Source organism: Amblyomma mixtum, chromosome 1 (assembly GCF_055824585.1).
Source record: "Amblyomma mixtum isolate Tamu chromosome 1, ASM5582458v1, whole genome shotgun sequence".
Classification (NCBI taxonomy): domain Eukaryota; kingdom Metazoa; phylum Arthropoda; class Arachnida; order Ixodida; family Ixodidae; genus Amblyomma; species Amblyomma mixtum.
The window spans coordinates 302400687-302422191 of NC_143012.1; the positions used below are offsets into that span (position 1 = coordinate 302400687).

Below are 21505 nucleotides of genomic sequence, written 5' to 3' on the forward strand. Positions count from 1 at the left end.
TTTCGGTTGAAACCGAAAAGTCCAACCCCTAGTTATGGAGTCCTTTTTTTTTTTCAGGTTTTATTTCTCCCAGAACGCGGGGGTAAAAGTCTGGTGGTATTTCCAGAGCTCAAAAGCAGGTAAAATCGGGGTTTTCAGGCAGTTGTTCGAAACCCTGGCTTTTGCACCGATAGCTGTTTGTCCTAATCTTTAGTTTAAGTGTCGGTATAGTAGTATAAGTAGTAGTAGTATTGGTAGTGCGTTAGTGGTAGTAGTAGCAGTAGCAGTAGTAGTAGTAGTAGTAGTAGCAGCAGCAGCAGCAGCAGCCGCTGTAACCAGAGTGTGGTAACCACAGCAACCACGGTAACCGCATGGAATTAAGGTTGAAGAGGAGGGTAGCTCTGGCATCATTCATTACGTCATTGGAACGCGTCATGGCAACGCACCGCGCCGAGTGGTCAGAATCCAATGACGTCACGTGGGACAGCCTAGTTCCCCTCCCTCATAGCTCCTCCCGGCTGTGACGACCTCCCGAAACACATGACACATGCATAGTCTTCGTCTTTCTGAGTCAGACATTGATCCAACAAACTGAACATATCTGCCACTTCTCAGATCACAAGGCTTCCTTAATGACTTAAGAGAAGTGATAATTAATGAGCGAGTATGTCCGAAAAATAAAAAGGGTGGTCTATAGGTGCTACGTATATGCATGTCGCTCTCAAATTCTTCGCCTCAAATTTCGCGAAATGAAAATACCTCAACAGCTGTCAATGAGTCTCGAATTACACAGTGGTAAACGCCCTGTGATTTTGGTCGGTTATTTTCGACAGTATATAGAAATAAATGGTTATATCAGGGTTCGTTTCGCTATGAAGTGCTTATTTATTGCATATTATTTCGATACGCACGTTGTAAGCGGTAAATTGCGCAAAAACTGTTGAGCTATTGATCTAGAATTCCTTTCTTATTGATTGATTGACTGACTGATCGATTAATTGACTGATCGATTGATTGTCTGATAGATCGATTGATTGATTGATTCTTGTTATAGCATTGGCGTCCGCACCATGAGCGCATTTTATTTTGTCTTTTTTGTTTGTCGTCGCAGGAAGTGGACGAAAATGATTAGATTCACTGTCATTGCTATTTCTCGCGGCCGGGGCATTTGTCAAGGAGGCTTTCATTCACCGCGTCTCGATAGTTTACTGTTCGCAGGACGTGCATTCCTCGCGTACGCCGTTCTTTGCGGCTCTATAGCCAGCTGCGTGCAGCGTTCGCCAACAAGTGGTCTCCATATATACTGGAATAAATTACTTGCATCTGTATTGCTATTTCCTTTGGGCGTTATATCTACAGATGGGCGCTCTGGCATGGTTTTCTTTGCAGACCGCATTCACTGGCGCCATTCCTATCAATCTGTGCGTGTACAGCTGCCCACACACTTCATGGACGCTCGCTTAATTTTGCACAGGGAAGGCGCACCGTTACCTGTTGTGTAAGAATATAGAGCACTCCTACTCTTTTATTACGTGCGTGCAGACAGATGCGCATACATACACGCGCGCGCCTGAACATGAACATCAACGCAATGTTGCAAGCCGCGTTGTAAAGGGGTGTGTACACCAAGGAGAATCGCACGCATCCGTTATACTGCAGAACTGTTGACGGATGGGCTCTGGAGAGAGGTTTTTGCAGACGCTGCTTCGCTGTGCGATGCGTGTATCCATGTTTTTCATTCGGTTCAGTTTACGGCTTACCTGTAGCCTACAACAAAAAAGCCAAAGCGCACTTTGGAAGGTTTTTCGCACAGCACAGCGTCTGGTATCGCGTCAAGGCGTTGCTACGACTAGGCCAAAGGGAGTTTCAGCGCAGAGTTAATGTGTACTTCTACCGATATCGTTAGCGCTGCCGTCGGGCTCACGTTCACCATGCGCATGCACAGTTTCTTTCACAGGCTCCGTGGCAGCAGTGGCAGTGAGGTATACCGGCAAGGTAAAACATCCTATTGTGCATGCGAGCGGTACCCGTGAATGTAGCTGTAAGGCCTGTGCAGTATAGTGGCAACGATAGCAGTATGCGGTAAAGGTATGACAAAAGAGAGAGAGATAAAAAGAGGGGGAACGGCAGGGATGTTAACCAGAAAGGTTTCCGGTTGGCTACCCTGTACTGGGGAAGGGAATGAGGGGATAAAAGGGGAAGAGAGAAGGAATGAGAGACAAAGTCACAATCTAGCAAGCAAGGCAGTCTCTCGGAAAAGACAAAACAGTGCCTTGTGAGCCTTGATGGTAGTCGGCTGATGTGGCCACGGACCGAGGATCTTGGCCTCTGTGAAAGGGCGGGGATAATCGTAAAATGTTGGGCAGATTCGGTTCACAGATCACCAGAATGGGAAGCGGTTGTGTCTGAAATCCGGGACTGGAGCCCGCGGGCATGCCACTGAAAAATAAGAGCTTGCTTGACTTTCTTTGGAAAAGATAGTTCCGGGGGAGCCATGGTGTCTTCTAATGTAGAGCTTGAAGAACTGGCTGTAGCGCGTCCAGTACTTGCAATGCGTTGCGTAGGCTGTTCGCTGCATCACAGTAGTGGGAAGTCCAAAATGTTATTATTCAGGACATCCGTCTCACCACAGCTCTTTTCCAGCAACAGTGCACGGTGAGTCATGGAGTTGCCCTTCCTCCGAGGCGCAACTAAGTGGCGTGAAAATCGGGCAACCTTGCAACGGTTGACGTCTCCACGCTACACGTTAAATGGAGCGAACAGACTCCGCACACTAAAGTCTCCTTCCCCCCCTCCTCCGCCCGCGCGCTTCCTCTGAGACGAGGAAGACGCGGATGGCTGCCACGCAGAGCAGCGCAGTTGGACGTGGCCTCCTTCCTGGTCGGGTTATAGCCGCTGCACGCAATTGTCATCGCAGGGCACGACAGCCTCCTGTAGGTTTTCATTCCGTCTGTAAGATGACACCTCGAGACCGCTGTTTCATCAGTACTATGCAAGGGGCATGAAGGAATGTGAGTATGTACAGTCTTTGTCAAAAGTAACCAGGCTGCATGGTTTGCTTCTCATTCGTATAACAGAGCCCTCACGGCTTCCCTGAAGATCAAAAAGTTATTTGAAGGTGAGAACAGGGGTTCTTCTTGCCATACGGAGATTTAGAGCTTGAGGGCTGGCATAATAGCTTTAATATATGACTGAGAAGAAAAGCGTGCAGTCTGGTTACTTTTGACAAAGACTGTACAGATATCAGCAATGTGAAAGAGAATAGGTTAGGAGCATTGAACCAATGATACCGCCATTAGTATTAAGGATCATCTTTCTATTTGTCTTTCTGTGGGCGAATAATACGAAAACGCACTGTCAATTTCAAGGTAGGAACTACAACAAAATTTGTTCTTGCGCGCAAACTGATTGTTCGCTTCCATACCGCAGCAACCTGAAAAATCACAGCGCGCAGGTATATGTTCGTCGACTGCCTCATTTCCCAATTAGTTTAATCCGCAAACAAATAGAAGAAGGGTCGCAGTTCGCTTCAGTACTGCAGCCCCCCACCTCCAACTCCCGAAGATGGTCCTGTAAGTTTACCAAACCGTCATTGTGACGAAACTGTTTGCAGAAATTCTATCGTGGGATGTCCCCTCTTCGGCGTGATTTACTCTTTGTTTTTCTAGAGAATACAATGGATGGGGGAAAAGAAAGGAGGAAAGAAGAAGGATGCAAAGTACAGCTTATTGCATCGACGTGTAAGTCGTCTGAGGCCTGAGTTAAGACTCGCCGAACGCGTGGTCAGAGGCCGAGAGTTGTGCTTACAGCAGCTCCTCTTCTCGAAACACAAAGAGGAGCGAAGCGAATGTTCGACCAGACAGCGTACCCAGCAATTTGAGATGTCCGCATGATCGTTCAGCTGCCTTTTATAAACCAGCGCTCAGACCCAAAAATACAACCAGCAATCATACGAGCAAGAAGGTTTCCGAGAAACGACGTTACGCAATTACACCGCGAAGCAGGGGTCCGCGCACTCATAACGGCCCCTGCTGTGACAAGGCCGACCGTTCTGAACGCCTGAGTGCTGAGCTAAATGTAATACGCATGAGAGCGGCTAAGAGAACCGCGGGATGTCAGTTCCGACGAAACTGCAGCCGATGCGGCCACTACCCCGCCCACTTTGGACTTAATGGCGCTGTAGTCTTAGGAGCACGTGGTCAGCCCTCTCTTCCTCCTCTCCTCAAAAGCGCTTTTGAAAACCGCACAAGCGCGGTCGCTGCGTAGCGCGCTCGAAACGTCGCGCAGAAAGGAAAAACAAAAGGCACATAGTAACTGGTTCCTGGCTAGAGGAAGGCTAATAACGAAGGCGGTTATCAAATAACAAAAGAGGTGCTCACGGACGTCTCTGCCATACGAACCACCCGCAGTTGACGGGCGACAAAGTGGTTGAGAAAAAGAATTAAAAGAAGCAGACGAGCTACGTACGCGGTCTGCACCGTTAGGCCTAGAGCTGCGTGCGGTACGCGGGGAGAGCGGCACGGTTCCCTTTCCCGCCAGACGCGCCCTCTCCAATGGCTGCGTCGTGCGGAGTTTTTCTTTCTGCTTTATTTTAGTACTTTTTTTTTTTACGCCGAGCCAGCCAGCAAGGTCGCTGCACGCACACTCGCACGCACAAAGACTCGCCGACTCACGCGCACTCAGGCACTTCCTGCTCCACAGGTGCGAGGCGGCAGCCGCGTCGCCGCTGCTGCGACGGCAGCCTTGGTCGCGCTCTGTGAGCGAATACGCCGCGCCGCTCGGCAGCTTGGCGAAGCCGCCGCCGCTTCTGCTGCTCCCTGGTGAACGAAGCTATGGAGACGACGAAGCGGCGTCGAGTCGCGTTACCTCTTCGACGCTGAAGAAGAATCGACTGACTGTGGACTTGTACGCGCCGGCTATGGTTTCGGGTCGTCGAGATACACGTGTCCAGGTGAGGTTCTTGGTTTATGGAAAGAGGTATCGTCGAATCGTTCGCTGTTGCCACGCGAGGGAGAGTGCGTATGTGTGCTGCGCGCCGTGCCGGCGTGGTCGTTCGGTTGACACAGCGGTAGAGGGTGTGCTTAGCGAAAGACACTGCACGGTCGCGTTGACTTTTTACATTGAGGTCGACGAACTCTGTCGGTAAACAGTATACAGGCCCGCGTCAAAAGTTCAACGCGAAGTATCCTTTCGCGCGCTCAAAAGTTTGATGTGTGTCTAGCTGTTCTCGAAACTCGTGTCTAGGGTCGTTTTGAAGCGCCTTTTCACTGATTGTGGTTCCTATTCGTTTGTAGATGTTTTGCTATAGTTTACGGAGTTCGCAGCGATCAGGCCTTCGGCTCTACCATTTTATTTTCTAGTCGACAGTTCATATGGACCCGAAGGCCTGAGTCTTAGGAAACGCAAGAAAATTATGAGACGTACTCAGCCCCAACCAAATGATCCATCCGAGTGGCTCGGCTTTGTATATGAAGGGACTTGCGTAGATATAGCGCGCTAATCTATATAGCGCGTTTCCTTCTCACGTGTTCTAGGATTTAACTGCCAATCCTGCACGTCAGCGTGACATTTTTAACGGTGCGCCATTCGTGTGACGCATGCTCGGGCATCGAGGAAACAAGGCCGCGAGCGTTCCAGACATCGCGCACCCCCCCCCCCCCCCCCCCCCCCCCTTCTTCCTTGGCAGCTAAAGCGAGCACGCATGTACAGTACATGCCCACCTATTTATGCGCGCCTTTTTATATGGACACGGCTTTTCCTACGCCTTTTAGTGTACACGCGCCAGGGGCGTAGGTCGCCCACTACTGTGCACTATATGTCGTCCTTGAGAAAGCCCGCGCACGGAGATTGCGGTTGTGCGTGATAACGCCATTGGCTGTAATACCGCGTGCCAGCCGGGCGGCCCGGTCGGAAGATAAATAACCAGTGTGTGTGCAGTACGGGGATATCGAGGAAAAATCCTGGACCACGCGGCTGTTAGCGTTGCAGCTGTTGGTCCGTATAGAAGACGCTTACTCGGCAATATGCGGCTCTGACCTCACGCTGGCACGCACGCATGGCTGATTGCTGCCGAAACGTACTCGGCTGATACGGCGGGTAAATAACGAAGGGGTTGCAAAAGTATAAGGCTTCGAGAAGAAGCGGCCTCGCATGTACGAGGGAAGGACACGGTATATGTGCGAGAGAAGGACACAATATATGTGTGGGCCCCGGAACTCTGTCTGCAAGGATTTAGGCGAGAAACTGACTTAGGTCCGTTCATCCGTGACGAAAGAACAATTTCCTACACGCTCAAAAGCGCAGCAGTGGGAGGGAGCACAGTATTTGTAACATATTAACTTTCCAAGACATCCGTATAGCTTGGAGCATCATAAATATGGCGGTATGCGAGTTGATTCGGGCAATAAGCCGCCATTGTTTTTTGCTATTATAATTGTTTGCTGTGGAGACATCGATGTTTTGTTTAGTATCGAGGCGGTATTTCAAACACCTCAGCTGTAAATGAAGAAAAATATAAGGCAGCTCACTGTGTGGCAACATCAAGAAAGGAAAAACGGTTCGCTACAATTTTTCAGTGATCAGGCGTGGTGCAAACACCGAAATATAACTAGAGTTAGAGAGCATTCGCGCGTCGCGTGATTGTTATAGATGTAAAATGACGGATAAGTTCTCAGAGGATTACGTCTATTTAAGTGCAGTCCGATTTGCAGAGTTCGAGCTTTAATCACAGCTCAAGTCAGTGCTTGGGTGCGCTTATTCTACAACTATATAGGTTCGCGCGAAGCGCGGTCAGTCCTGTGCGTGGTGTTCTAGACCTTCGCCGAGGAAGCGCACTTTTCCACACTGACATTTCTTTCGAAGGGGGCGACCTACGACGCACCTGCCGGACCTTATACATCCCTGACTCGTTCGGAAGACGCGAACTAGCTCCGTGAACGCTTTGTGTGTCACACCTATGTAGGCTTATTTTTGTCAAAATTGTCGCCGGCCTATTATTCTGGTTCTTTTTCCCTTTTTTTTTTCTTCTTTCACCAGCGCCCGTACCGCGCGTGCGTGTTATATCACATGCGTGTGCGTCACATGCTCTCGCCGCATGAGCAGCTGCGGGTCGGCTTTATTTCACTGGGACGAGAGTATTGTTCGTTGGTGAACAGAGGGCGCTCGCGACGGCAGCTGCGTCCTCGCGGAGGTAGCGTCGCTTTGTTGGAGTGGAAACGAGCTTTGTTGAAGTGGGGATGGATAAAGAAAAAAAATACGAATAAAGAGGCGCTCAGTGACAGGCGGGGTCGGCTCATTCGGTCGCGAAATAGAGCGTGTCACGTGGGGCACCTTGACACGGAATTGTATTCGTTTTTCAGTTTTCAGCGCGACGAAACAAAGGACTGTGGCCGGACTGGAAGCGCGAAGCGACGTGCGCGGTCGCGGCGAACTGAGCCCCCGTCCGCTAGGGGCGTGGCACGACCAACGGAGGTGCCGCATTAGCGCAAATTAAAACACGACACCAGTTATGGTTGGCCCCTGACACCCTCATTTCCGCGTCCCCCCCCCCCCCCCCTACATATGACTACTGTGTTTCCAAAATGATAAATACAAAGAATACATGTCCTGAATCTAAGCACGCTTCGACACAAGCTCACGTTCTAGTTCGCTAGTCGGCGGTTAGGAAACGAGAGGCTACTTAAACTCGCATCAATGCGGTACGTGCTTTTTAGAGTGCATGACTTACCACATGCGAGTAACAAGGGGTGTTTCACCGAGCTTAAGCCTAGTTTAGGAGATTTCAGCATCCATGATTTCTGTAACCTTTGTAGTTTCTACTATCGGAACCGCTTCATTCTGCTGCAGCCAGCGAGTTTAATCTGCGAGAGCTGCCTTTGTGAGCATAAACAACAAAAGTGAAACCCCGGTTTGCTGAAATGAAAACGAATCCATGCTGGAAAGTTACAGATTACGATTTTGTCCTACCCTGCAACTTGTCAATATCGCAAGCTGTCGCGGTTCTGTTTGGTAAAGGCTATATACACTGTTACTATAGGAAACTACAGTGTCCAGGCAATTAGGTGACTGGCAGGGTTTTTGACTGAAAAAACTTCGTTAGACGTGATGATTACCTTTATTACAAAATCATGTTTTGGCGTCACTCATAGGTAAGATCAAGTTTCTAAAGATTGACCAACCTTCGCCAGCTACTTCAAGTTTCTTCATATTTGCTCGTGAATAAAAACAGGTGCCTTTGTCCATGCGACTTTCCAGAAAAGCGAGCTTTATCCACCGCGGGAAAAGACGGGAATCCACGTTTGACCGAAAAAGGTGGATTCGAATTAATTCTATAATGCTGCTGCGCCGCGATGCTCCTCACTGTGAGCAGATTTCAGTGCAGGCGAGTAAATGCTCGGTATAAGGCGCGTGTAAAAACAAACAAAGACACTGCATTTTACGTAGGCTTGCCCGATGAGAGTCATGTTCTCACAACTAGGTACACGTTTTCGGACTAACACGAACCTGGTCAAACGTTTCCCGGTACTCTCGGGGTGGGTGAATGATCGCATCGCCAGTTTTCCCCTCGCCAGCTAAATAAGTAGGCAGTTTGAAAGTGCGAGACGCGAGGCGATCGCTGCCTTCTCGTTTGCATCAGCAGCAGCTCAAACACGACACGCAGCTGCAGATATATGAGGCCGCTCCATGTGACGTGAGAGGCAGCATGTGTGGGTTTCTTTTTTTGTTGTTTTTTTTGCGTGTGGGGCTCAACGCTCTCGCTCGCTCTTGTTCGCACAAACAGGACGCGCGACGTAGAAGTGTAGTCAGGCATTACACAGCTCCGTTCTGAGCGGATCAAAGTTGAGGATTCCAGTTTTCATTTTTGCGCGCGTGTGTTCGCGAATGCGACACTGGCTGTAACTGGAACGCGGCAACTGCTCGCGGTAAAAATGGATGGCATCTCGGTGTAATTTTAGAAACAATTCGCGGGCGACTGAATAAGCGGAACGCCCGGCTTATGAACAAGCGCTGCTATGTCCATAATTCTTAAAGAAACAAACAAACACAAAGAAAACAGGCTTTCTACGTTTAGCTTCGGAAAACAGTTTAATGCACATGAAACAATTGAAACGTGTCGGGCAAAACAGCACTGGCGTTCATTAGAGCTGGGATCTGCGGGCGCACGAGTTAATTCGCTTCGCTAGAATATTTGTGGCATCTGACGCTGTTAAATCATCGAGCTGCAGAAGGCCAGGAAAAGCTCTGTGTGGCCCCGTCATGACGTTGAATTCTTACTTTGGGGCCGTCTGTGTTGATTCATTATACCTTTCACAGCGACGCTGAGTACATACACGGCTCTCCTGTCAGGGACCGTAGGTTAATTGCCTCGCTCAACAACGGAAATTATAGGAGACAGAAAATCTCACCATGGAGTCCATTACGGAATTTTATTTTACTTGTTTGTCTATATCACTCTCGTTCTCTTTTTACTGTTTTTGTTTTCCCTTCGAGCCTGTTGAAAGCAGACGAAACTGGTTAAAAGCATTGACCCAGCGCCCCGATATAAACGGCGCGTGTAATTTCTTTCCTGCCACTCTTATAAAAATTTTGTTAGATAGTTCATAAAGAGTTTGATTACAATCTGTAGTCATAGCTTAAAGGTCCGGCGTTCCTGTCGTTTTGTGTTGCCACCGATTGCCCAACTGCAAGCTGTCGTAAACGGCCACATTCCTCGAATGCTCCCGCCTTCTACGCTCTTTATTTGAAGTCCATCAGAGTAATTTCCCGAAATAACGAAAATAACTCTATTTGCGCTCCGAATTTTTGTTGAAATGGAGGTACTCAAAGGTTCGCATTTAAAATTTGGTTTTGCAGTATGTTACCTAGTAAATTTGCAGCGTGGTCAGGCACAATATACCCTGCCCTTCAAACGCATCGCCATTCATGGATGCTTTGCACATACGTGTCAACATGTCAGCTCTTAGATTAAGGTCAGCGTAGTCTCAGGAGGGAAACTATAGTGGTGGTGGTAGAAACACGTTTTTAGGGTTAGTTATAGCAGTCCATGATGGACGGAGCCCTCGTCCAGGACCCAAGTACTCATTACCCAAGGTCGCGTTAGTATGAAACATAACGCCATTCAAGTGGGACCAGTGGGTGGTACCATTGGTACACAGATTGTGGACCACCTAATTGGCATAGAATGTTCGGAGTGGTATCAAACGATTCAGCGCGTTACGGAGCATAAGATTACCAGTGGGATCAAAGGTAGCATATCATAGGTATTCGCACTGATGACTTTTGGTTCCCCGAACCGCGACTTCTTTAAACTTCAAACGTCCATTATGACCAAACTAATTGACGTATGACATTCGAACTGGTGTCAAACGATTTGACTTCCTGCGCTGTATACGCTGGCATCATTAAGTAGATATCCGGATATAACGAAGATTTTGTTCCGGTGTAGTGATAGCGAAGAGAGAGAGAGCGAAACTTTATTACGACAAGTGTGTTTAGACCCCCTTGGGTCCCTGGACCACCGCACGGTCCCACTCTACGTCGAAACGTTCTTTGGCGGTAGCTAAGATGGCTCTCTTTTTTTTTACACCAGTAGGATAAAAGTGACGTTAGTAATAAGCTAGAACATTGATCCTCCTTCTCTAAAGAGCAGTAATTACGCGCGATGCACCACGAGGTTCAAGAAACAAAATAAGAAAAAATATATACTCTTATTATTGTTCGCGAGTAAAAATAACGGTGCGGATGTATGTGTATGACAGTTATAACTTGACTTTGGGTATGTTTCATGCGATCGTCTTGAAGCGCTCCTCAGCAACTCGAGCGCTATCGCGTGCTTGGCGATCTCTTATCGCAAAGCTGCAAAGTTGCGGCCGCCTGAAATTACACTGCAATAAAATGCAAAATTACAACTTAACTGCCGCCACACGGGAGCACTTCTTGCAGCCTCGAGAGGTTTGTCCAATGCTTCCAGCGTAGATTTCTCCCGAGCACAACAAGTCCAACGTGTAGAGTGGTCCTGACACTGTCGTTCTGACTACTGACTAGGACTCGAGGTTAACAAATAGCTCTAGCGGGTTGTGAGCTTCGCTGACACTTGTCTTGTTTGAAAACGAGATGAAAAGAGCGAATAATTAAATAAAGGGAAGGGGGAAAACGAGAGAGCGAATAACTAAATAAAGAGAAGGGGGAGAACGAAAGAGCGAATAACTAAATAAAGACAAGGGGGAAACGAAAAAGAAAGAGAAAGAAAGAAAGAAAGAAAGAAAGAAAGAAAGAAAGAAAGAAAGAAAGAAAGAAAGAAAGAAAGAAAGAAAGAAAGAAAGAAAGAAAGAAAGAAAGAAAGAAAGAAAGAACCGGTTATTTTTGGGCAACTTTATTGAAGAGGGCAGTTTCGGGAGACCGGCCGTTATATAGAGAACCCATTTCTTGAATTCCTTCGTCGAAACCTGCAGGCGCTCATGTGGTTTCCCCGAGGAAATTTTCTCACCCAGGGGAGAGGATGCAGCCGCCTACCTCCTCTCCTCCCTCCACACGTGTAACGAAAAGGAAACGCCGCGTGCCACTGCGGCGGCGTGGTCGAATTACACAGTGTCCGCGATCCTTCGTAGCGACACGTGCACTCGTGTCGTATCTCACACAGGCGACCCGATTGTGTCCGGCCTCGCGAGGAGGCCGAGGAGGCGACGACGAATCTCCAGCCCGTGGACGGCGCGATGAAAACGCGGGTCGTTTGTAATGCCCAGTGGCCACCGCGACTGGACCTCCCGGGCTTCTTGCGTCACCTCGCTCGATAAGTCTCGGCGTCCGTTCGATCGAGGATCTGGATCAGGCGGCCCACGCTCAGTCGCACCTCCGCAAGGTGGCCACGGCTCTAATTATACGCGAACGGGCCTGGCAGCATCTCGGTGACACGGTTTTCGCGCACGCAACCCGGTCGAATGTGTCTTCGAGCGCAGCCCTTGCTCGTTCCAGTTTCGGTGGCATGAATCGGCACGGAGTAAAGTGCGTAGAAGCCAAGGGCGTCGTCAAGCTTCGTCTGAGTGCCTTTTCTTTTTTTTTTTGTCCGACGCGGGGTACGGATTTCCACAACGTTTTGTGGCGGAAACCTGGTAACGTGCACTCTAAACACAGATACACCTATATGGAAGTAAAAAGGGTGTAAGCTGCACACTTTCTTCTAAAAGGGTCTGCACTAGAGGACAGCTTACTCCCTTTTTTACTCCTTTCTGTTTGGAGTGTGGATAGTCTTGCTGGCTGCGTTACAAACAGCGCATAGAGGACGCTTACGTAACGAAGACGTTAGAAGGCAACATGACTCTAACCTTGGTATAACAGGTCACATGGAAAAGGCGGCAAGGAGCGGACTAGCCTATCACACTTAGTTTTGATTATAGAATAAAGCTTCTCCGGTTGTAAGGAGCTGATGAGAAAATTACGTCACACATCGAATCTGTTGTAACTGACATGGGAACGTTGTCGATGACGTTATGTCGTGTACGACTTGCGCGATCAAAACCAGAATTGGCCTGCACAAGTGAATCGTGCTGTGCAGCCTACTCCCTTTTATAAGAGGGAGTGCGCAAGAGGGCAGCCTACTTCCTTTGCGTAATAATGTCTGGAGTGCAGGACAGTGCAGACATAGTGGCTGTTTTGTGAGGAATAAAGAGAGCACTGAGGACTGCTGCCCTGTCTCTTCAGGTCTCTCGAACGGCGGGGAGCCATACCAACTGCGCAACACGGCACGAAGTCGACGCCAGCTGCGTTCGCACAGGGTTGTTGACTATTGACACACAGAAGACACCTGAGCAGAGTAGCGTTCGCGCAGCTGAGCTTGCTGCGCTGGGCGGTGGCCTAGACTGCTGCGCATTTCGTGCCATCGAGATAGAGCCACGCATACCGAGCGCAGCTGTTCGGTTTGGCTTCCGACGCCGCACGCCACGTATTCCCGCAACGATGCCAGCACGACGACGCCAAGCCCTAAACCGTTAGAGTTAAAAACATAACAAAAACCAATCGACTCCTCCTTAGAAGTCGCTGTGGTGGATGCCAAATTCCAAACTGTTTAGATGGTTGCCGTACCGGAGCCAAAAATAACACCGTCTCAAATGCCGTTCTACAGATGCCAGGTTCCGAGGTGTTAAACTCGTTAACGCACCGGAAACCAAACTAAGCTGTCCTATCGGCAGCGTAATGGCGGCCGAGCTTTATTACAACGAAAGATGTATCTGCGGCGTCCCCCGATAACGAAGCGTACACCCGCTCACAGCGATCACGTGACCGACCCCTGCATATGCCTTTGCGCTGTCTTCGTCTACTGAACAGCCAAAGTTAGGAGAAGAAAAAGAAAAATATGCCCGCTGTGCCGAAACCCGGGATCGAACCAGGGACCTTTAGATCTTCAGTCTAACGCTCTCCCAACTGAGCTATTTCGGCAGGTCGGAACCGATAGACCTCACCTTGAAGGAAGGCATTACGAAAGTGGTCTCCTTGGGGAAACGTACCGCGCCATACCCGTTTACAACGGCCCCAAACCGCGCATGTTATCCCCGCTGGCGACGCAGATGCAACGGCATTATGCTCGGCGGGCAGCTGTCATGCTGCCGGGCGGGAACAATGAGCCTCCGCGTGTCTGCAATCCCAGGGACACGAGTGCTCTGCAGGACCGTGAACGATGGAAACAAAATAACCGGAAACGCGACGGTTTTCATGCGCAGTGGGGGTGACTCGCTGGCTGTGCATACAGTGCGAGCACCCTGTCACACTAAATCCGTGCAGCGCTGTCGAAGCTAGCGAATTTGGTTCTGAATTCATACAGGCGGTCGCGCTTATATAATAGCAACTCGTGACCGGGACGCAAGTCTCGGTCGTGTACTCGCCAACTTTGTTGCCTTCGCGAGTGGCCAGCTCGAAAGCGCCTGCACAAGTGGGAGTGGCTGTATGAATTGGGCCCCTGATTAGATGGCAACCGCTGCTTGTTAGTCAGGTGCCTGGTTAGAGCTGCACGGTTCTGCTAAGGCACGCAGAATACACGTGTACGCATCAGACACGCTCGCTGCATGCATGCGTTCCGCGTTTGCGCCACAAGCCGTGCGTTCGCTCGGTTACCGTAATTCTCGTCCCTGGTGTTGTATCCCGGGGTGCCGCAGAGGGAACAGCAGGGATTATGTGTACTGACTTCACACGCGCCGCAGCACGTGTACCTTGCTGAGCGTCTGCGAGGGGCCGCTGTTGTACGCACCAACTCGAGCGACCGCAGCAGCCGCGGCGCCGTATATTTCCTCGCGCTCCGTGTAAACGACGTGTCGGAGGCCGCCTGATTAGCGCTTATCTGGAAGCCATGGAGACCTGTCCGGCGCGCGAGAAGCCCTTGTTCCGCCCTCGCGAGCAGGCGCGCACTCTTCCCCCGTCGCCTTTCTCCCAGCGCCCGCTACGATCGTGGCCCAGATAAGCTGCTCTTGCGACCGCCTGCTGAAAGCACCACCCGTCCATTCTCGAGGCAAGATGTTTCCTCCAGTATTTTTTTTTATTTCCACTCACGTACTACCGCAGGAACGACCACCTGGCTGTTTTTTAAAAGGCGGACGGTCTTTGTTCGCGTAGTGGGATAATGTCCACGCTGAGATTCGAATTGTTCTTGGGGAGCGGCCGAAGGTACCCAGCGAGTTGGATAGATCGATTGATCTAATACGCTTTGAGCGGTTAATGTACTTTGCGCGCTGTTGCGCAAGTTCGTTCGAACCTTTTATGTTCGAACTTGGCGACTTTTGAGTTTTGTGGCCGCTTATGCCGGCGGAGAAGCGATTTAGGCTGCGGTGATTCGACGCTCGGTTCGTTTTGTCGAGGATACTAAAGAATAAGTGGGTCGTCGTTTACTGCGCAGAGTTCTCGACATAAAAGCGACCTCGCACGCAACAGCCGCAGTCTTTCGCTGACTCACTGGTATTTTGCTGACAGTTGCGGTGACCTGAGAGCTTTTCTTTTATCCTTTGTCAACATTGTTGCCGCCCGAAAGCATGCATCTGTAGGAGATTTCAGTGACAATAGCAATCGGCGTGTAGTAACGGACCATGAGACAGCGCTTTGTCGATGGTCGACCGCATCTTGACTGAAATTATTCCTTTTAGAAAGCATTTCTCGCGCCGCGGTAATCTACGGCCCCGCATTCAGCCTGTTAATTGTATAGTCGTCCGTGGGTCAGGCTTGCAAACGTTTGGGCGCAATACACGGAATGCCGATAACTAAATTCCACTATTTGCGCTCCATTCATGATACTTTGTCTATAATATCGTGGTTTTCATCTAACGGAACTTTATTGTGCAGTGTATAAAATGTTTACGAGCCCATTTAAAAGTTGCTCAGAAAAGTTACTGTGTACAGACGTTTTATTGTATTTCACCTAAAATGTTCTGCAATTTTTACAATAGGCATTGAGTTTGAAGAGTGCTTTTTCGGATAGCATTCTCAGAGGTGTAGTACATGAGAATACAGCCAAGACGTGCTAACTTGCAGGGTGGTTAACTAATACTGAGAAGTTAACTTCTTAACTATTACTGTTAGTCTCCTTACTTACTGAGAGGCGCGTTGCCCACCATAAGTAATATCCTTATCAGTTTTTAGAATCTCAAAAACGCGGTTTGCCTCGACGCTGTGGCGCAACAAATTTTGGCTACATCGCGCCAAAATACCTTTCCTTTCGAGAAGCTTGCAGGCAAAGCAACCTCTCCAGTGCACGCAACTTCTCGAAATAGCCGGCATTTATTGGCAGCGCCGTGGGGAACCGTTTCTGAAATTCTAAAAACTGATATCGATATTATTTAGGGTGGTCTATATGGTTCACAATAAATTAAGAGACTAACAGTAATAGTTGGAAAGTTAACTATTCAGTATTGGCTAACCAGCCTACTAGCTATTAGATCTTAGCTGTATTCTGATATGCTGCGCTGCTGACAGTGCTATGCCAAAAAAAAAGCGCTCTTCTGATTCAAAAAGCCTTATTTTAAAAATTGCAGAACATCATAGGTTGCAGCACCCTGTAAATTTTATTGGGGACAACGGTCGATAAGGCAATAATAGCCGCAATAGCAGCTGCAAATATGCTTGAGATTTCTTGTTTTGAAAAGACAAGTGTAGGAAAATTAACTTGTTTTGAGTCCTTTTCGAAGGAAATAAGCCGATATAATACAAAAATTGTGAGCTCTTTTAGAGCACGTGCTGCTACGTGTACACAGCACTGAGGCGTTTGCTGTTCTTATCGCAAAAAAAAAGAAAAATGAAATGAAAACAAGGGCTTTTGTTCAACCCAACTGCATAAGCGAAGTGCGTTACAGCCGAACAAGCCGTTTTGTCAGTGCACATATAGTGACAAGGTAAGCTAATTATTTTGATTGTGGGGAGAATACTTTTACTGTCATTCTCATTGGGCAGCCTAACATGTTTAAGGCACAACCCCAGTATCGGTCATATGACAGCACCTACCACTGGTCCCGTACTTGCAGGACGCTGCAGCGCAATTATCGGGCAGGCAAAGCTATGTTCATTGTCAGGTCTGTAACGATCGATTCTTGTTGATTTCCATCTCTGCAGGAAAACAAGAGCCGATATCGAGGAGCCGGTGCAAAGGTCGGGATGGCTCACCGCTATCTAGTCGCTTCGATAATCGCCATGGCGGCGGCGTCTTGCCAAGCCACCACAAACGTATTGCAAGCTAGCTGCGATTCAAAAGAGTCCCCGGAGAGGGAGAGCTCGGTACAAGTCGACTGTTCGAGAAAGATGTTCAGGATCGTGCCCGTGGGCAACTACTGGCCACGGAACGTCTACAAGATGGACCTAAGCCACAACTTCATCGACCACCTGACCCACTTGGAACCGTCCAACGTCTCCGTGCTCCTCCTCCATGACAATCGCATCGCGATCGTCGAGCCTGGAGTGTTCGCCGTTTTCCCGCAGCTTCAGGTCTTGGACTTGAGCCAGAACTCTCTCGCTAGTCTTCACGAAGACGTCTTCAAGAACCTGACCAACCTCCGAGTTCTGAACCTAAGCCGGAACAAGCTAATCCACCCGCCCTCTCAACTGTTCACACCGCTCGTGTCTTTAGAGCAGCTGAATCTCAATTACAACCCGCTGCGATACCTCGAGATGGCGCTGTTCAAACTCCCCAAGCTGGAGCGCCTGGAGCTGTCGAACATCGACGCCCACTCGCTGCCGGACGGAGTGTTCCACGGAGCGCCGCGTCTGGTCCATCTGGACTTGTCCGCAAACTCGTTCGACCAGGTTCCTGCCACCGCCTTGCGCAGCGCGCCGGTCCTCAAGGTTCTAGTCATGTCGGACAACCCAGTGCGAACCCTGGGTTACAACTCCTTCATGAGGCTGGAGAGCATTGAAGAACTGTACCTCGAGAACATGGGGGAGCTCGAGGCGGTCGAAGGCGACGCGTTCGCGCACCAGAAGAGGATGAGGGCACTCTACCTGGATAGCAATCCCAAGCTGGAGAGCATAGACCTGGACATATTCGGCATCTTCTGGCGCGTTGAGACGGCAGCCAACTGGACGCTACGTGAACTGTACTTACAAAACAACAAAATCAAGTACCTGGACGAAGACATTGCGCCGTGGAAACAATTTCAGATACTAGACCTCCAGGGCAATCCCTGGGCTTGCGACTGCAACAACGCATGGATCCGAAAGCTGCCGCTTCAGCGCGAATTAACTACTAACCTTAGGTAAGGAAGAGGATGTCGATAATCCAAATCTTGCACGTACAGTCTGAAAGTGTTGCCTCGCTGCCTGAATGATTTCTGGCATATTGCTCTAAAAACACCACATTTTGCATACGGACACTTTTTCTGGAGGTGAATTATAAGTGCAAAAACCTCCATGTGCTGCGCGATATGTCAACGCACTAGGTAGTCGAAATTAATCCAGAGCCCTCCTGTACGACGTCCCTCATTGCTCCATCTACAGACGCGTAAAGTGATACACCACAAACCATACAAATAACCACATTGCAGTTAAATGATTTGAAATCACACGTTAAATGTGTTGCAACGATCGCTCGGTGGAGGAATGGAGGCGTTTTCATAAATTAGCCCCGGTCACTACGCTCATGTATTGAGTAATAAAAAGTCTAACGTCGCATATAAAGTTTAATGGTAAAACCTATATGGCGCAGAAGGTTAGCAAGAATGAGTAGTGGGAACTGACGAAAAAGATTAGTTTATTGGGGTTTAAAGTCCCAAAGCGACGCAGGCTATGAGGGACGCCGTAGTGAAGGGCTCTGGAAATTTCTACCACCTGTGGTTCTTTAACGTGCACTGACATCGCACAGCACACGGGCACCTAGATTTTCGCCTTCATCGAAATTCAGCCGCCGCAGCCGAGATCGAACCCGCGTCTTTCGGGTCAGCAGCCGAGCGCCGTAACCATTGAGCCACCGCGGCGGGGCTGACGAAAAAGAGTGAGTCAGCCTTGAATACAGAGCCATGTGGTACCCATGCCCTGCTGTAGGGTTTAACCTTCCCAAACCACGCATGGACTGTGAGGGACGCTGTAATGGAAGGCCCCGGAATAATTTATACAACCTAGGGTTCTTTAAAGGGACAGAGCACTGAATTTTAAAGACCTTTTTTTTTTTTTCAGCCCAACGGAAAGCTTGCTGTCTAAAGAATTTTTGCTGAGAATTTTTAAATCTGTGCACGCGACCGTTTTCATGTATCTCCATGCTGGAAACCATGATCAGCGAGCGCGATGCCGATTGCACGTTGGCAAAAGCGCTGTTACGAAAACTTATATAAATCTCACCCGCCAGACAGTAATAAGATATATTTATTATATGAAGTAGCGTCCATTTCACTTTCCATACACATAGCTTTTATATGGCACAGTGATTTACGCCTCGTCGATGAAAGTTTTAATAGACCGTGACTGCCGTTCTATCCAAGAAATTTAAAACACTGTGGCGCCATCTAGTTGCAAAAGTTAAAAGCGCATGGTCGACGAATGACGCACTGGAGTGCAAACTACAATAAAACATGACGAACACACCTAAAAAAAAAAAAATGGGCACTTAAAAAAAAATAAGCCATATTTTACCGAGATGTGGTCACGTGGTACAATACTGTGGTAATGGCGGGTTTCGCCTCAAGGTGGCTTTTTATGCGCTTTTCAATGCCAAATTAAAATTATAAATCCTCGTTTCATTGATACTGCAGTGCTGAATTCTTACAGTTTGAGGCATGATCTTTTCAATTCCGCCATAGTATTATGACAAGTTTTCGTGGGTCTTCGTTCCCTTTAAAGTGCGCGGACATCGCACTAGGGCCCCTATTTCTAGGGACCCTAATCGCACAGCACTTGAGCGTTTGTGTGTTTCGCCTCCATCGAAATATGGCCGCCGCGGCCGGTATCGAACCCGCTGTCTTGTCGTTTGTGTGTTTTCGGTCCTTGTTCTTTTTCGAGTACTCAGTGTCCTTCAGCAAACTGTGCCCACCTTGTTGCACGCAAGCTTACGCGTCTACTGGTTCACCTTTGTGGTTTTGCCTTGATGCAGGTGCGGAAGCCCCGCGAAGTTCGAGCACAAGTCCATGCTGGAGGTGCCGGACGAGCTGTTCTACTGTCCGAACTCGCGCGAGGCTCGCGAGCAGAGTAGCACCTTCCGCACGGGCGTGCTGGTCGTCGGGGCGCTCAGCATCAGTGCCATCTTGCTGTCGGCCATATTGTTGGTCAAGCGGAAGAACCTCTACCATCGGTTCATCACGCGCAAGAACAGGAACGGCAGCGTCTACTACGTCAAGGCCCACACGAACCCCGTGGACGGCTTCGAGCCGAGTGCCTAGAGAGATACGTACCTGGCCCATCCGCTCGCGCTTCAAAGACACTGCGACTGAAACCAGAGTCGCATATTGTGTGTGTCTAGCTGACGCTGGCGTTGCGAGGCGCGAAGTGCTCTCGCGCGCGGTACCGCGATCAAGTCACGGCGCTCGAACGACCCGTACGGTAACAAACTCAGAGGAGAAGCCATGGAAGCTAAAGCACGGTTTCTGCGATACAGAACTGCTGTCGAAGAAGAAAGAGTCATGCGATTACCTTCTGCCGTTTCGCGGATGCTTCGATATTGAAAGCGTCGTTGCAGCTGACGGAGTCTCAGTGAGAAGTCGACTGCGGGATCCCGGAGCCCTATGTCCTCACACGGGTTCTTGACGTCTTCACCATAGAGTGGTCACGCTAGGTCGTCCTACAGCGCATCGTAGTTGCTACGCGGAAGAAAGGGTCTGAGTAAACGGACAAGGTCTTCACAACCAGTTTTTCTTCCGTGTGTATACGTCCGTCGTCCAAATGCCGGCCGCAGTGAGACGTGCATCTAATCATATCGGTAGTAATTGAGAATCGCTTTGGAGATGCGGTTGGCGCCTGTGCTTTGGCAGTGTGTGACGTCTGCAGTGGGAGAGCAGATTTTTGCTGTTCGTGCCGCAGAGCTACTATCTCCCAGTTCATGATGGTTATCCCTGTCGCGGCTACCTTCAACAAGACAAGTCTCAAGTACGTGACAAGTGTTGTTTCTGTCACTCTGTCACTCTGCTGCGGGTTTCCCGAGCGCCGTGGACTCGTGGCGGTACCTTCATCGTGAATGTTGCGAAGTCCTGCGTGCTGTATCGTGACAACGCGTCAGCATCTGGGTGCTTGCTGCGTAAGCAAGCTAACTGTCAAGATGCTAGTCCCTGCCGAATGAAGAATGGCGTTGCATTGGGGTCGATGGCGTACCATTTTATTCAAAAGGCACTCAGAGACACTACGCGTGGCACCGAAGAACGCTAACAGCATTTTAACGGCTGATCACGACGGGATGAGCGTTGCCTTCCCACATTCCAAGAGTGTGATTGCGCACTGTCGTGCGTGCCGAAGCGGCTTTGTTTTTATGACTGATTTGTGTGAGGCTTGATGTGCTTTATTTTTGTTATACATGCTCACCTGTTAGGCTGGACTACTTGTCAGACTATAGGCCCACGACGAGAGTATTCCTGTGTTAATGCATGGTAAGAGTTTATCAGGCTAGGGAACGTATCCGACTTGGATACGTCACGGGGCAGCTGTCTTGTTCTCGCACTATAAAAACGTTGCTGGTCAAAGCGTTCTGTCTTGCTTAACGTTTCGCACGAGACCACTCGCAGCAGGAACGAGAGTTCGAACGTTTACTGTACAGTACTATACTTCGAGATTGCCATTGCATCCTAAGAGCGAAATTTGAGCAGTTCTTGTCGAGAGAAGAAAATCGAAACTTTGTGCATATATCTATAGCATATGTCAGTGCCTGGTACGTCTGCGTACAGCAGGCACGTGTTCAAGCTCCCCCACCGCAATTTTGATGACTGCGCATGCCCCGTCCAGCAACCCCCGACCTGGCCATTACAAGAGACTACCTTGGGCTCCTCTCGACAAAAAGAAAAGAAAATCCTGGCTACGTGCCTAGCATACAGCCAAGTATTTCCCTGGCAAGATCGGCCCGAGATCTGCGTGCGGGCGAAATTAAAGCCTG

General features: G+C 49.3%; 1 protein-coding gene and 1 non-coding gene across 3 annotated transcripts; one reads left to right on the top strand and one right to left on the bottom strand.

The window, feature by feature from the left end:
• Nucleotides 1-4647: 4647 nt before the first annotated feature.
• On the top strand, nt 4648-21098 carry LOC149372225 (uncharacterized). 2 transcript variants are annotated; one of them, XM_089566651.1, is made up of 3 exons: nt 4648-4930; nt 16561-17696; nt 19523-21098. In XM_089566651.1, exons 1-3 carry the CDS (start codon nt 4898-4900, stop codon nt 19806-19808), a joined length of 1455 nt encoding a protein of 484 aa, XP_089422777.1. In that variant the 5' UTR covers nt 4648-4897; the 3' UTR covers nt 19809-21098. The 2 variants fall into 2 exon arrangements, with proteins under 2 accessions (XP_089422777.1, XP_089422778.1); XM_089566652.1 differs by lacking the exon at nt 4648-4930 and adding an exon at nt 14236-14473.
• On the bottom strand, nt 13338-13410 carry TRNAF-GAA (transfer RNA phenylalanine (anticodon GAA)). The gene has a single exon. It is a non-coding gene; the product is annotated as a tRNA-Phe (tRNA).
• Nucleotides 21099-21505: the final 407 nt, after the last annotated feature.

What these genes read in the sequence shown, in the direction of transcription:
- LOC149372225 (XM_089566651.1), top strand. Translation starts at nt 4,898, where the DNA reads ATGGTTTCGGGTCGTCGAGATACACGTGTCCAG. An exon ending in GTCGAGATACACGTGTCCAG is followed by an intron (nt 4,931 to 16,560) that starts GTGAGGTTCTTG and finishes CCATCTCTGCAG; the next exon opens with GAAAACAAGAGCCGATATCG. An exon ending in GAATTAACTACTAACCTTAG is followed by an intron (nt 17,697 to 19,522) that starts GTAAGGAAGAGG and finishes GCCTTGATGCAG; the next exon opens with GTGCGGAAGCCCCGCGAAGT.